General features: G+C 34.2%; 1 protein-coding gene across 5 annotated transcripts in view; it reads right to left on the reverse strand.

The window, feature by feature from the left end:
• Positions 1-8,088, reverse strand: part of LOC127419994 (calcium/calmodulin-dependent protein kinase type 1D-like) — a 24,105-nt gene extending 16,017 nt beyond the window's left edge. The window contains exons 1-2 of one of the 5 annotated variants that reach the window (XM_051661881.1): positions 7,992-8,088; positions 4,529-4,640 (exon numbers count right to left, since the gene is read on the reverse strand). In XM_051661881.1, coding sequence (XP_051517841.1) covers positions 4,529-4,614 — 86 coding nt within the window. In that variant the 5' untranslated portion in view covers positions 4,615-4,640; positions 7,992-8,088. The other 4 variants (XM_051661884.1, XM_051661880.1, XM_051661885.1 and 1 more) reach the window with 4 other exon arrangements.
• Positions 8,089-15,043: the final 6,955 nt, after the last annotated feature.

The following is a 15,043-nucleotide window of genomic DNA, read 5'->3' on the forward strand; positions in this document are numbered from 1 at the left end:
GGGAGCAGAAAAGAACTGTCAAAAGACCTGCGTAACAAGGTAATGGAAGTTTATAAAGATGGAAAAGGATATAAAAAGATATCCAAAGCCTTGAAAATGCCAGTCAGTACTGTTCAATCACTTATTAAGAAGTGGAAAATTCAGGGATCTCTTGAAACCAAGCCAAGGTCAGTTAGACCAAGAAAGATTTCAGCCACAACTGCCAGAAGAATTGTTCAGGATACAAAGAAAAACCCACAGGTAACCTCAGGAGAATTACAGGCTGCTCTGGAAAAGACGATGTGGTTGTTTCAAGGAGCACAATACGACGATACTTGAACAAAAATGAGCTGCATGGTCAAGTTGCCAGAAATTAGCCTTTGCTGCGCCAATGCCACAAAAAAGCCAGATTACAATATGCCCGACAACACCTTGACATGCCTCACAGCTTCTGTCACACTGTAATTTGGAGTGATGAGACCAAAATAGAGCTTTATGGTCACAACCATAAGCGCTATGTTTTGAGAGGGGTCAACAAGGCCTATAGTGAAAAGAATACCATCCCCACTGTGAAGCATGGTGGTGGCTCACTGATGTTTTGGGGGTGTGTGAGCTCTAAAGGAACGGGGAATCTTGTGAAAATTGATGGCAAGATGAATGCAGCATGTTATCAGAAAATACTGGCAGACAATTTGCATTCTTCTGCACGAAAGCTGTGCATGGGACACTCTTGGACTTTCCAGCACGACAATGACCCTAAGCACAAGGCTAAGCTGACCCTCCAGTGGTTACAGCAGAAAAAGGTGAAGGTTCTGGAGTGGCCATCACAGTCTCCTGACCTTAATATCATCGAGCCACTCTGGGGAGATCTCAAACATGCGGTTCATGCAAGATGACCAAAGACTTTGCATGACCTGGAGGCATTTTGCCAAGACGAATGGGCAGCTATACCACCTGGAAGAATTTGGGGCCTCATAGACAACTATTACAAAAGACTGCACATTTTTAAAACACATTTGAGTGATTTTGAGAACAAAGAGTTCAGTTTACACAAATTTTGTAATAAAAAATTACTAATTCTCTCCACAAATGTCATGTCAAAAATATTCAACCCCCAAAGTCAATCATTCGTGGAGCATCCTTTATCCTTAATAACAGCAAATAAATGTTTCAGGTAAGTGTTCTCAGGCTTCGGACACCTCTCTATTAGAATTTCTACACATTTCTCATGAGCAAAAGCTTCCAGCTCATTGACATTCTTTGGTTTCTGTGCTGCCACTGCTTCCTTGAAATCCCAACAAAGGTTTGCAATGGGATTTTAATGATGGACTGAAAGGGCCATTTAAGGACATTCCATGACCTATCCCTGAACCAGATTTTGGACAGCTTGGATGTATCCTTGGTGTTATTGTCTTGCTGGAAAGTCCAGTGATCACCGAGCTTCAATTTACACATTGAAGGCATCACATTTTTCATGCCAAAATGGCCTGATACCTGAAAGAATCCATGGTGTCAGTCACATAGTCAGGATAGCCGTTTCCTGCAGCCACAAAACATCCCCATAACAGGACTGACCCACCTCCATGCTTGACTGTGGGGATGGTGTCGTTCTTGTCATCACCTTGTCATCTTACTCCAGACGTACTGCTGACCCATGGGTCTACAACTCGTTTTCAGTTTAGTGTCATACGTCTAAAAAACCTTCTTCCAGGACTCCACAGGTCTTTATTATTACTTCTTGAATATTCAAGTCAACATTTCCCTTGATGAAGTTTTGCTTTCTTCCACACCTCAAGAAGGTTGCTGTTGTACCATATTTAAAAAATGTATGAATGGTGCTGCCAACTTTGTCTATTGGAAATTGAAGTACCTTGGAAATGTACTTTTAGCCATGACCTTTCTTGTGTAATGAAATAATCTCCTCTATTAGCTTTTGAGACAGATTATTTTTTTTGCATAGAAATACATTTTTGCAAACAACACTAAACTTAAATAAGTGCCATTGCAGATTGATTAATAATTTTGTTTTAAAACATTTACTTGTGTAGCCTTACATATTTAAGGAACAGCTACATGCAATAGGGGTTGAATAATTATGACATGGCTGTATTTTTTTAAAAATCCTGCTATTTAGAAATACCAGGTTATGTATTCACACTATGACTTTGAATGTGTCACTCAACTGATATAGATGTAAAGTTAAAAAATTCTGGGTCATCAGAAAAGCTTACTTTGCCATTATGACCAGCTGTCTGTACATTATTTTATATGTACTGTAGTTCAAGCAACTACCCACAGTTACATGGGTTTGGAGAAAAGAAGACAGTTTAATCTCTTTAAATGAAAGCAATATTCCAGTTTGACATATTTGTCTTATATATTATAAGCCCTTCTCATCTGACAGCTTTCCTCCCGTTATAGTGCAAGGTGATAAATGTAAGTGTTATGCAGACATGCTGTTTGTCAATGGCACAATTTCAGTGTGAATTTCTGTAAAATGTGGACAGAAACCAAAGACTCAAATAAATAAATGTGTGTTCTCTAATGACTGGCTCCTTTTGCTGATGTCATATAGTTTTTGTCTTCATGGACAGCAGTCATAACAAAAGATTATTCTGCTTAATGAAGGCCATACAGACAGCAAAGACAATGTATTGATGAGCTCATAGTCTAGTCAGCTTTCGGTGTTCGCAATGAGATCACAACATGTCCAGGACAACAGGGCCAGAGGATTGGTGTCTGGTTTACAGTCTGAGACCGGTTAAGTAGTTTAGATGGGTCAATGCTAGAGGTCGACTGATAGTGGATTTTGCCGATACGATAACTATGTTGGTGGTAAAGACCAATAACCGATTAACTGGCCAGCTTTTAAAATCGTTTTGTAGAATGTAAAATGTATATACATTTTCGTATACTTTTATTACTGTGGCGGGCACAGAAAAAGAGTCTATTTTTCAACCAAAATCCCAATAATAACCAGAAAAATGATTTGATGCATAATATGGGACTTTTATGTATAAACAAGCCCAAAAAACACCATGGACTCTTATTTTGAAAATACAAAATGATGAAAAAACACCAACTATCGGCATAGATTTTTGCAGATAACTGATAGTTCCAAAAAGTAACTATTGGCACCGATTAATCAGTAAAACGATAAATCGGTCTACCTCTTGTCAGCGCATTTGGGCCTACACATTTGAAATGTTTGAAAGATTAATCATTCGAGATTCTTTATAGTGTGTAATTCCTGCATCAAGCGTCACCAAAACAAATTGCAAAAATAATGACAAAACGTTTTCTAAAACATCCCCTATAGTCCATCGTTTGAAGGAAATCATATGGGTTTGGAACAACATGAGGTTGAGTAAATGACCACATTTACATGCACTTAAGAAAGCGGTTTATTCCAGGGTTTTTGCAGAAAGTGGCATGCTGTAACATCATGTAAACAAGAACACTGATTTCCTTACGCTGCTTAAGGGATTAAGAGAAAGAGGTTTAACACACCTAGGTTTCTCTTAGAGAACGCGGCCTAATGTGGCCATGTAAACGCGTAAGCGCCGTTCTGATGGGTGTTTGAAGAGTGCGCATGTGCGTGGAACAGACCGGAATAACAAACATAGAATGGAGCCCAACAACAAGTCAACACAGCAGAAAGAATTCAACATTTCTGGGAGTACAGTGGGGAAATCACATACAATATATAAACACAGCAACAACTCTGGAATATCTGGAAATAAAGAGAAGCCACACTCTGGGTTATGTGTGTAGTGGCTGTTTAAGGGGTCAATCCAAAGTGCATGCTTTGGCGCTAAACACACTTAAAATATAAAAATTGCAGTTATAGTGAGGCACTTACAATGGAAGTGAATGGGGCCAGTGCATAAACATTAAAATACACACTGTTTTAAAAGTATAGCCACAAGATGTAAACATTATACATGCTAACTTGATTCTAGTGTACTAAAATCAGGGATTTATGATGTTAATCTGATTACAGGGTTTATTGGTGTAATGTCGTCATTACAATGAAGTTGCAATTTTGGATATAACTTTGCACTGATAAGGTTAGTAAGCCATTTTATCACCCTAAAATCATGTTAACACATAATGTTTATGGTTTGTAGCTATACTTTTGAAACAGTGAGTATTTGAACATTTTTAGATTGGCCCCATTGACTTCCATGGTAAGTGCCTCACTGTAACTGCAATTGTTGAATCGAAATAAGTTTTTGTTGTAATCAACATTATGCCACAAATGCTGACGATTCATCTTAACTTGAATTGAACCTGGAATATTCTAAGCATTATAAACTTAATAGCCCACTAAAGGTTTTCTTCCAATTTTTTCATCTAAAAATATATTTGACAGCATAATTGACCATTCAGAATCCAGTATTCCAGAAAGTCAGAATACATTCCCTTTTGAAAACTAGAGTGTATCCTATTGACATAACTATGTACTCTATGTACTGTATGTAAATAAACCATTAACGGTTTTTAGAATTTAATAATTTTATTATGTCAGAAGAAGACATGTACTTACGATCCGAGCACCTCCATGAATTCGAACACATCCTGGATGTTATCCGTGCTCTTTTTCCAATCATGTTCACCCTCCTTTCGGCCCATTTCAGCGTGAGCTTCAACAGGGATTTCTAGAGAAGAAAAAACAGATGCAAAAAGAAACATAACCCGTGATTCACGATGGCCTGTTTTGAAAAAAATAAAATAAAAAAAATGAAACATTGAAGCGAATATACCTTTACTGCCAGCCAAAACAATCCCTAATATTCCTGGAGCTATGAGGCCTGCTTTTGTGTATAATTCCAATCAAAATTCCAAATCAAAAATCAGAACTCCTTTGCATCCTTTGAAACCCATTATCGGCTACCTCGGCTCACTCTTGACTAACTGTACTTTCTTCTAACTGTCTGTTTAGGTGTTTGTGTCTTTCCCATGGGCTATCCTGAATGGCTTTTTTCATTGGCTGTCCTACATGGCTTTAAGACTGTTGTTGTCAGAAAGTGCTAATCATGTGTTGGCAGGTCAATGTACAGACAGCCAAGGCATGTGCATCTTAATACTTGGAGTTTGGGTTTCAAATGTTTTCTTTTAAAATGCGTCAAAAGCAACATCCATAATAAACCTGATTCTATTTTAACTGAAACACTTTCAAAAAGAGGATCTTCGGTTTAACAGACAGAAGCATTTTAAGGTTTGTATTCAAACTGCCTTGAATGTATTTGTCATCAACTTCAACAAAATACACCCAGAAAACTGAAAAAAGTAACATGTTTGAATCAAACCCATCAACTGCGCACAAAGACAGCAGAAATTGCTAGGATATCTGGAGTGATTGGCCATTATGCACCCTGTCAATTTCTGTTTATTCCAAAGTTCCTTCATAAAAGGTGTTCTTCGAATGCTAGAAATGGCTGTAAAATTGTGTTTACCAACATAAAAATGTTGCTCTGGGATTAGTAGTACTTTCGGTTCTGTTAAGTTCATACAGTAAATCTTGCTCTCATTCCACTTACATAACGGGTTAAAGACATTTGATCTTTTGAGATTACCACCAAAGTTTATGAGGTCACTTGCATTTTATAAATGCAATAGCCAAAGATATATCCAATTTGTCACTGCAGTGACTGGATACAATGGGGTGGGAAAAAGTCCAATAGAATGTACTGGAGTATTTTGTAGTCTAATGGTAGAGTTACCACTAATAGACTTATATATAATATATTATATAATAGACTTAATAGGTAAATTAGGTAACCTACAGAGAAAAAGAACATCTGATTAAGAGGCATGAAAGGATCACAGGCTTCATGCCAAAGAATGGCAGACCTCGTCTGAACTTAAAGATTGTGTCATCCTCTTTATTATCATAATGAATAATGCCCTCTCAGAATCAACTAAAAACATAATATAATTAAGGATGCATTTTTAGATTAGAAATACATAAAAATTCTGATTAGAATAAAGTATAATCATAATTCTTATTAAAAAGTAACATTATTATTTTATTTAATATTAAATGGCATAATATATTATTACTTATAATTGTATTATTTTTTATTTTAAATTAAATATCAAAAATATTTCTAAAATATTAACTAAATGTATAAAATAAAACAAAACATACAATATCTTTTCAATAAAAATTAAAGAATTATTTTATATTACATTAGAGATGCATTCTTTAATTCAGAATAAAATAAAATCTTTTAATTAAGAATTAGAATAACAGATTATATTTTATTAATTTTTAGCAATGTGTATTTGTGCATATTTGTTCTATTTTATTTTAAATAAAATAAATTACATATTTCTAAAATATTAAACAAAACATAAAAAACAAAGCATAATATCTTGTAAAACAAATTACAAAATAATTTGATATTAAATTAGAGATGCATTCTTAAAATCTGAATAAAATATAATCTTGTTTTAAATAATTAGACTAACAGACATGATTATTTTATTAATATTATATTTTGATAGTCAGTATATTTATAATTGATGCCATAACATTTTATTAATTATAATTAATAATTTGATTAATGTTTATTTTTACATATTTGTTCCATTTCACTTTAAATATAACTTAAATATTAACAATTTTTTTATAAATATAAAAAAATATTATAATTAAAATATAATGAAATGTAATAAAAATATTTCATTCTTTAACTATACATATTTTAAACAATGATTTACGTAATTATTTTATATTAGAAACTAATAAACTACTTGTGCTGTTTATTTATCTTTCATTATACATTTTATATTAAAATGTAAAATGAATAATTCCAAACTTGTTTTTATAGAGAAAAACAAATAAAATAAAAAAAGAACCACGCCCAACACGGTTTTACACATATGACATTTAGGCTAATTATATTAGTAGGCTATATACAAATATACAAATAAATGTAATACAAAGCACCTTTTCAAGAACAAACATTGCGTAATAATCAATGCCCACATTTTGTATTCCACTTGCAATTTCCCTTTGCTCACAAAAGAGGAACATTCTGTACTTGCCTTGCTTTGTCAGTCCTCTGCAGCCTCTTTAATGCACAGGAGTCTGTATTAACTAACCACTCATATTCACCCCTCTGAGTCCTCACGAGACCAGAGAAAACATGAATATGCAACTCAGCACGGATCATTATACGCAAGATGTCCCATATATACATTTAAGTGACGATTATCGCTTATGCATCGTGTCATTGAAAGGGTTTATACATCCAAAAACAAATCCCGCGTGCAACTTAAACCCTCACAGGTGATGCTGCCTAATTGGATGCATTCATCATCTTTCTTAACAATATGCATTCCGATGCATGTATAAGCAGGGGTGGTTATTTTTATAGAGACCCAGTTTTTTTAACTTACCTTCCGGTCTGTAACAACTCCAGCATGATTTTTGCCTCTTGCAGAAACTATCGAAGCGCAAACAAGGACAGCATTGACGGAGAATGACATGCGAGGAGAGAGTACGGCGCGCAGATTTCAAGGATAAAGACATGCGTCCGAAATGCACTGATACACATTCCTGTGAAAGCACTGCAATAGTTGCAATATCGTCGGTATGGAAAAATCTTTCATATGCACCCTCATGTTAATGACCACAGGATTTAAAACAAATATTTAAATTGCCAAATACTTACAGATGATTTGTATCATTTGTTGCACACATTCAAGCAATTAAATGAAAACAAAACATCCTATTCTGCTAAAATCAATAACACTTAATATTACAATGTCCATGTTACATGTAGCTAATGCATACAAATGCAATTCAATAGCAGTTATGATCAATAAAAATAAATACACATTCATTACATTGTAATTAATATGCAGCTACATTGTAATAGCTAAGTAACATGAACACTGTAAATGTAAAGCGCAACCTGTTCTATAGCAGCAGTCTTGGTCTCCTGTGAATGCGACAGCATTCCTCTTTACTCGGGTCAGTGTCCTGTCCTTTGACTTACCTCGAGGCAAGTGCACAACAAAGGCTCCGCTCTGACTCTCCTGCCAAAAGCCCGCTGCAGTCTGGACAGATTAAGCTTGGTGACTGGTGCAGAAATAACTAACAGGTTGGAGATTACATGTGCTGTCAAGGAGGAAGGAGGGGTAGGTGGCGAGACACATCCTCAAGGTTTCTTATAATGAACACCAGGCACTTTTCATTTAAATCCATGTCAATGAGCTTACGAAGCCCTTAAAATATGAGAGAGCATGTTTTTTATATTTCAAGAAAATGTAAGTGGTGATTATCAATGCAAAACTTGCCACCACTATGCAACAGTAGGTTGTAGGTGGTTGCCAGGGCGATGCTGTGTTGTAGCTATAGTAAGGTGTACTGAGTGATTTTCAGTGCACTGCAATGCAGTTGCTAGGGGATTGTTAGGTGGTTACTTACTGGCCCAAGTCAAAAGTACTCACCCCAAAGTCTCTAAGGTATTCTGGTCCCTAGATATGGCTCTATTGGATAAGTCTATTGAATTTTTTTTTTTTTTTTTTTTTGGCAAAATGTGTTTTTTATGTCGCTTAGAAAAGTAATAGCACACCCCTCCTTAAAAAGCCATACAATTTGGATGTATCATTCATGTCCGTAGCACAAGCGATGCAGAATAAGTTGCATACTGAAGTTTAAAAAATGTGCAACATGCTACCAAATGTTTCAGTACCCTGACACTGACCCAATTCTGCCGGGATACTGACAATTGCCGTCTCCCATAAGACATTTTCGATTTTCAATTCAAATGTGTTTGTCTTTTCCTGTGGCGTTATTGATATCCTGTTGCGTAAGCAGCCTCAGAGACACGATTTCTGGTCCTACGGAAGCCAGAAAATTTCGCGCAAGATGAGTGCGATTCAAAGGTTGCTTTTCCCTCTAAGATTACATTTTTACTCCACTGACAATAAGATTTAGGGTTGGGGTTTGGCTTAGGGTGGTGTATGCTTAATAAAATATGCATTTCTGTTGACAGTATAACATAATTTACTAATAATTAACTAAAAACAACTCGCTTTTGGCGCCACCCTGTGGAAATTTCACCCAGAAACTGTAGCTCACACTTGCCCATACGTTCAGCAACACTTCCAGATTCCAATTCCAGTAAGCGCAGACTGACTTTCAGCTGAAAAAAATAAATTAAAAAAATCGTATTCACAGTGAAATTGGTCTGAAGTTTTCAGTAAGCAGAAGTAACACTTATGCTTTCCTTAGCAAGCCATTTCAGCTCATTTTAGTGACTTTCACTAACTATTCTCCAGATGTCTTGATTGAGGGTCAATGGATTAACACTTTTTGATAATGAGCCTTAAAACCCTTGGTTACACAACCCATTTATTTCCATAAAAGTATTCACAAGATATTACAGAGATGTGTAAAATGATAGCATTAATGGTTAAGAGCTTTAAAGGAATGTTCTGGGTTCAACAGAAGTTAAGCTGAATCGACAGCATTTGTGGCATAATGTTGATTATAAATATATATATATATATATATATATATATATCTTCCCTTTGCTAAAAAGCAAAAATTAAGGTTACAGTTAGGAGCTTTCAATGGAAGTGAATGGGGCCAATTTTTAGAGGGTTAAAAGACAGAAATGTGCAGCTTATAATTTTATACAAGCACTAACATTAATTCTTCCATTAAAACTCATGTATTAACAGAGCTGTAAAGGTCTTTTTAGGGTTTTAGGTTGCATTGACTTCCATTGTAAGTATCTCACTGGAACCCAGATTTTTGCTTTTCTTAAAGAAAAGGAGGGACGAGTCGAAATACATTTTCTGTGGTAATACTTGTATTGGATTTAAAAAGCCTGCCTACACTATCAACAGTTCTGCCATGTTTACAGTATGTAGCAAAGGTTTTTTTTTTTACAGGCGACAACCATGATTTCTGCATGGAAACGATTGACCGAAGGAAGAGTATTGAGACAGTTCATGTACTTGACTGTGTCATTAGAGTGAGCTTATAAGATTACTGAAAGCTTTAGGAAATGCTCATTGTATCTTTTAACATGCATTCAATATATAGACATGGAAAAGTCTTGAGGGTTTGTACAGTGAAAACTAGAAAGATCTAAAAAAACCTCAGATGCTTTTGATTAGTCGCATCAGAGTTCTCTACTCCCGTATTTTGCAGTTTAACTCAAGTTCAAGGGTGAGATTATTACATTCAACCTGTTGAGCCACATTGGATAATCACACAATCTGATGCACAGTGCGAAACGTCCTTTTTTAATAGGCTTGCGCAAATTCCAGATCTCAAAATTGAAGTGTGGCAATTATGCAGAGAATAAAAATGTTAAACAAATAAAAAGCTTTTTCAAAGTAGCCACCATTTCTCAAACAGTACTAAAAGAGTTCCCATGTGTGCTGGACACTTCTTGGCTGTTTTCCCTTCCCTATCCACTCCAGTTAATCCATTTAGAGAAAAAAACTAAAACAAAAAAGCATTTAAGCACAAGCGTATAAACCAAAAAGCTTTAAATACCAAAAGAAACCTATTCGATCAAAAGTAGTGTAGATTGTATGATTATGCATAAACAGAAGGAAATGCTGTAAGTTAGAAGTCTCATTAGCATGACTTACCTTTGTGTTGATGTCTTTTATTGACGAGTGCTCTGTGTTGCTTAATAAAATATGACGGCATTGCTGGTCAAAAACTCTAGGCAGCGGCGAGGCGTTTTAATTCCAGGAACACAAGTGGAAGTCTGTCTTACTCTCAAGATGTTGTCTTATGTATCCTGGGAGGCAGAGGAACCTGTATGAGACAGTACTCTCATTAAAACAGTCTGTGTACCGTGTTGCCATGGAGGGAGAAGGATGCAAGGCAGATAACCGGACATGAAGATCTCTAGATAGTTCTATTTCAGGGAGGCTGACTTGCGTAAATGGGAATTCGGATGAGGAGACATGGAACTCGTTTCCATGTAAGAGGGTCTCACATAGGATGTGAATCACTCTTAACAAATATGTCACACCCTGTACAGACTAAATGAATATGTGAAATATGAACATTACTGACTGTTTCAAAATCATAGCCATAAGATGTAAACAATATGCAAATCGCTTACCTTTTCTGTGCAAAGTTATATCCAATTTTACAACTTCGTTGCCATGATGATGTAACACTGTAAACCCAAAAACAACTGTAAAACGATGATTTAAACAGCTTAAAAAGCTCAAATAATACACAAGTTTTAACAGAAGAATGAATGAAATATTTCAGTTTTTGTTATGACATAGATCAGGGGTCAGAGTGCCATTTGTTATTTTCCTGGTCAATGGCTATTTGATCAGTTTGATGTTTTTACCGATTACAATAATATGTACAGTTCAAATGTATTATATAAATGATCAAAACAGAACACTTCTGATTTGTCTGCAAATTTCAAAGCGCTTGTTCAGATTTGGTCATAATGCCTGCATGCATTGTAGAGTACAGCTTCGATACCTATTTTGTGCTGGTCAAGACTGTAGTTATTAATATTTAACCCTTCTTTAATATTCAGCTGCATGAGTCTTATTTTATAGCAGTGTGTTATAAAACAAACTCGAAATCTATTTCTTAATGAACGCAGTGTCTGGATTCTTTCCTATCCTCCTTAGGCAGTAGTTCAGTCGTTGTTGCTGTAAATCTCACTTGCTAGCTCATCAGTCATTCTGCCTATCCGAAACATCCCCTAAATGTGCTGCCACCACAGCAGGCCTAAAAATGTCTCTTCATTAATGTAATTATGAGACTGTCTTATGGCTTACATTTTGAGCTCTTGTTTAATGTATAGTACTTAAAGCAATTCTTTTAAGCAAAATCAAAGCTGATCATCTCTGACAAACCTCTATTGTGCTTCTGTTAAACAGTAAAAAATAAGCTCTACACTAAAGCCACTTACAATCTGACACTGATGTCACTGGACCTGAAGGCTTAGAAAGCATCCTCACCCTGTAAAAAAACAATGATGTCATGATGAGTGCATTTATTATGTAACACTGATAGGTTGGGTGAAAGATAATTTTATATATTTTCTTTATATTAAATACATTTTTATATTTATATATAAATAATAGTTACAATATTTATCCATTTGTAGTTATAACTTTAATAAGTATAATGTATTCCATAAAAAAATTAAATATTTTATATTTTTTAAATGTTACACATTTTATAGAGGTATATTTGAAAAGGTACTATAATGTATTACAACTGTGGTTACAATTATTTCAGAAAATTATGATATTTGATTTTTACATTTTCTTCAAATAATAAACAAAAAACAAAAAAAAAAAAAACATGAAGCTTGTATGTACCAGGGGTTCATATTTATTAAAACTAATAGATTTCAAATTTTATTCTTTAAGTTATTGGGAGGTCACATTGAAACTGACTTTTTACCAGACCATCATTATTTATTTTTGGTACTTTTGAAATTCATTTTATGCATAGATTTTATTGTTTTAGCCCAGACCCAGAATTTTAATATTACACTTTGAAAATACAAATTATGAAATGTTTAAAACTATGATTCTCTAAATAAAGAGTGAAATAAACAAAGCATTTCAATATTTGTTGTGTGAAAATTGTTTCGTTCAACTTTAAAAAAAATGTGGACATTATATATATATATATATTTATTTAGTGTACTTGTGTACAAGTGATGTAAGAAGAAATCAAAGAAAAATTCTAAGTAAATATCACTTTAAGATTTTAATTCGGTGTCATTTCCAATTACCCTGTAATTTTGCCAAATTATGCAAAAATATTTTGATAAAAAAAGTAACTGTGTGTATTCAGGATACATAAAATTTTAGCTATGAAATTAGCCTCAGCAAGACACAGGAGTCAGCCATTTTATTTCAAAAACCTACAAATTTGATTTCCATCACCGTCATTTCCACCACAGAAATCTATTAAACACTGTTGTGTAATGACTTTCAGAAAAAAATGACAAAAATGACATAAATCTCCTATGATGCATGGACATACACTGTTGGACATTGTTATTAAAAAATAATAATATTCAAAGTGAGAAAAATGTTTTTACGAGAATTTACTTTTTAGAAGTCCACAGTGCTAAACGTGCCCAAAGTTGATGAAATAGCCATATATAACACATAATAATAACACATTACACTAAACGTAAATGCAAATACATTAAAATATACATGCTTAAAGTGAAATGTTACCAAGATATCTGTTTCCAAAGAGTAGGTCAATTAGCACTATAACATATCAGTTCAGTGTGTTCAGTAACTGATTACAGACTGAACACGACCCATTTGAGTGCTTCAGTGGAAGCGGAAAATCACCTGACAAATAACAGTTATCAATCACATCTGTCCGCATAACATTTCAGGTCTATAATTAGTGTCATCATCAAAATCGCACAATTGGAATTGCGAAAGAATAGCAAAATATCAGGGCATGATTATGTGAGCAGGCAAATACTCATCAAGTGAGCATCAACTGTGCAGCTGTAGAGCTCTTGATTGCAGATGTGTCGTGATGTATGATGGCATATAATTAGAGGTTTCTACGTCGGCTCAGAAGATCTGACCCGAGTGTAATTCAGTGTCTTTACTTATCTAGAATAATCTCCATCCCACTTAACCCTCTGTGACCCTGTAAGAGACCCATCAAAAGGATCCGAATGGCTAAACCTGCAGCGTCTTTAAACAAACTGATCTGAGATCAGTGGACCTGATGCTGTTGCCATCAATCGCTCAAGTTCAACTGATTTGAGATCTGCTGAAAGAGAAGTCTGAGAATGAGATAATGTGTTGATTTCAGACTTCAGTCTTTGGATCCTTGTTATGCACTGTATGAGAAGTCCTAAAAATGAACACCCTCGTGTTTTTTCAAACCCATCGACAATCAAATTTAAAGCTTGACAAGATCCTTGTTTGCCAAGTGTCCTGTTGAACCTTGTAAAACGAATGTAGGATGTCCTCTAGTTGTGAGATGCACCTCTAAAACCACAACACTTGCAGATCCAAAATAAATCAGCTAATTGTAGAAAAATGCCCCTTTAAATTACTCAAAATTAAATAAATGTTTAAATATTTAAATAAGGAAAACAAATATATATACCTGCACAACTCAAAATACAGGCTCATTTATTTACCAACGTTTCGGCTATCAGCCTTTTCAAGGTACGAAATATTAAAAATAAATCATTAAATACATAATGAGATCCTAGAAAACCCTATAAAATAATTAAATCACTAAATAAATATCCCAATAAATGTCCTTTGCAAAAAAAACCTACTAGTTTGCATCCATTTTCATATCTTTGGGTCGATTTTTCTCATTCAAGCACGAGCTTTGTGTCTTTTCATATTTATTTTCAGGATAACGGTTATCGGGACGTTACTCAACGACAGTGAGCGTCACCTTTTAAAATAAGACGTCCTCTTTCTGTAACCCTGAAAATGAAAGGACACAAAGCTTGTGCTTAAATGAAAAATCAGTCCAAAGATAAAGGCAAAATGACAATAGACACAAAATAGTGCTAAAATGAAATACAAGGAACATTTACGAACTTATTTAGTGATTTAATGATTAATTTAATGATTTTCTTTTTTAATTTATATAATGATTTAATTTAGAGTATTTTGGCCCTCCATAATGGTGCAGAAATTACTTCTATTAATACTGTAATCATATTCTTAATATTTTTTAATAATAATACTTTATTATAATTTTTTTAATTAATAATTAAAATGTAATAATTTTAATAAAACATTGATATTCATTTATTATTAATATTATTATTTTTATTTATGTTTTGTTTATTTTTTGCTCTGACATAAACTGTATTTTAATAAATAGCCTACTTAAACAAAAAACAAAATTAAATACAAAATATATAAAGTAAATATCAAATAAAATACTTAAGGATCATATAATTTAAAGTAACACTGTATATTATTACAGCCTGTACCTCATCCATTTTTTGGAGTTGTAGCCACACCTCTTTAGTATTACTAAATCTCTCTTTTATGTAGTGTACACACACACACACAC

Source organism: Myxocyprinus asiaticus, chromosome 29 (genome assembly GCF_019703515.2).
Source record: "Myxocyprinus asiaticus isolate MX2 ecotype Aquarium Trade chromosome 29, UBuf_Myxa_2, whole genome shotgun sequence".
Taxonomy (NCBI): Eukaryota; Metazoa; Chordata; class Actinopteri; order Cypriniformes; family Catostomidae; genus Myxocyprinus; species Myxocyprinus asiaticus.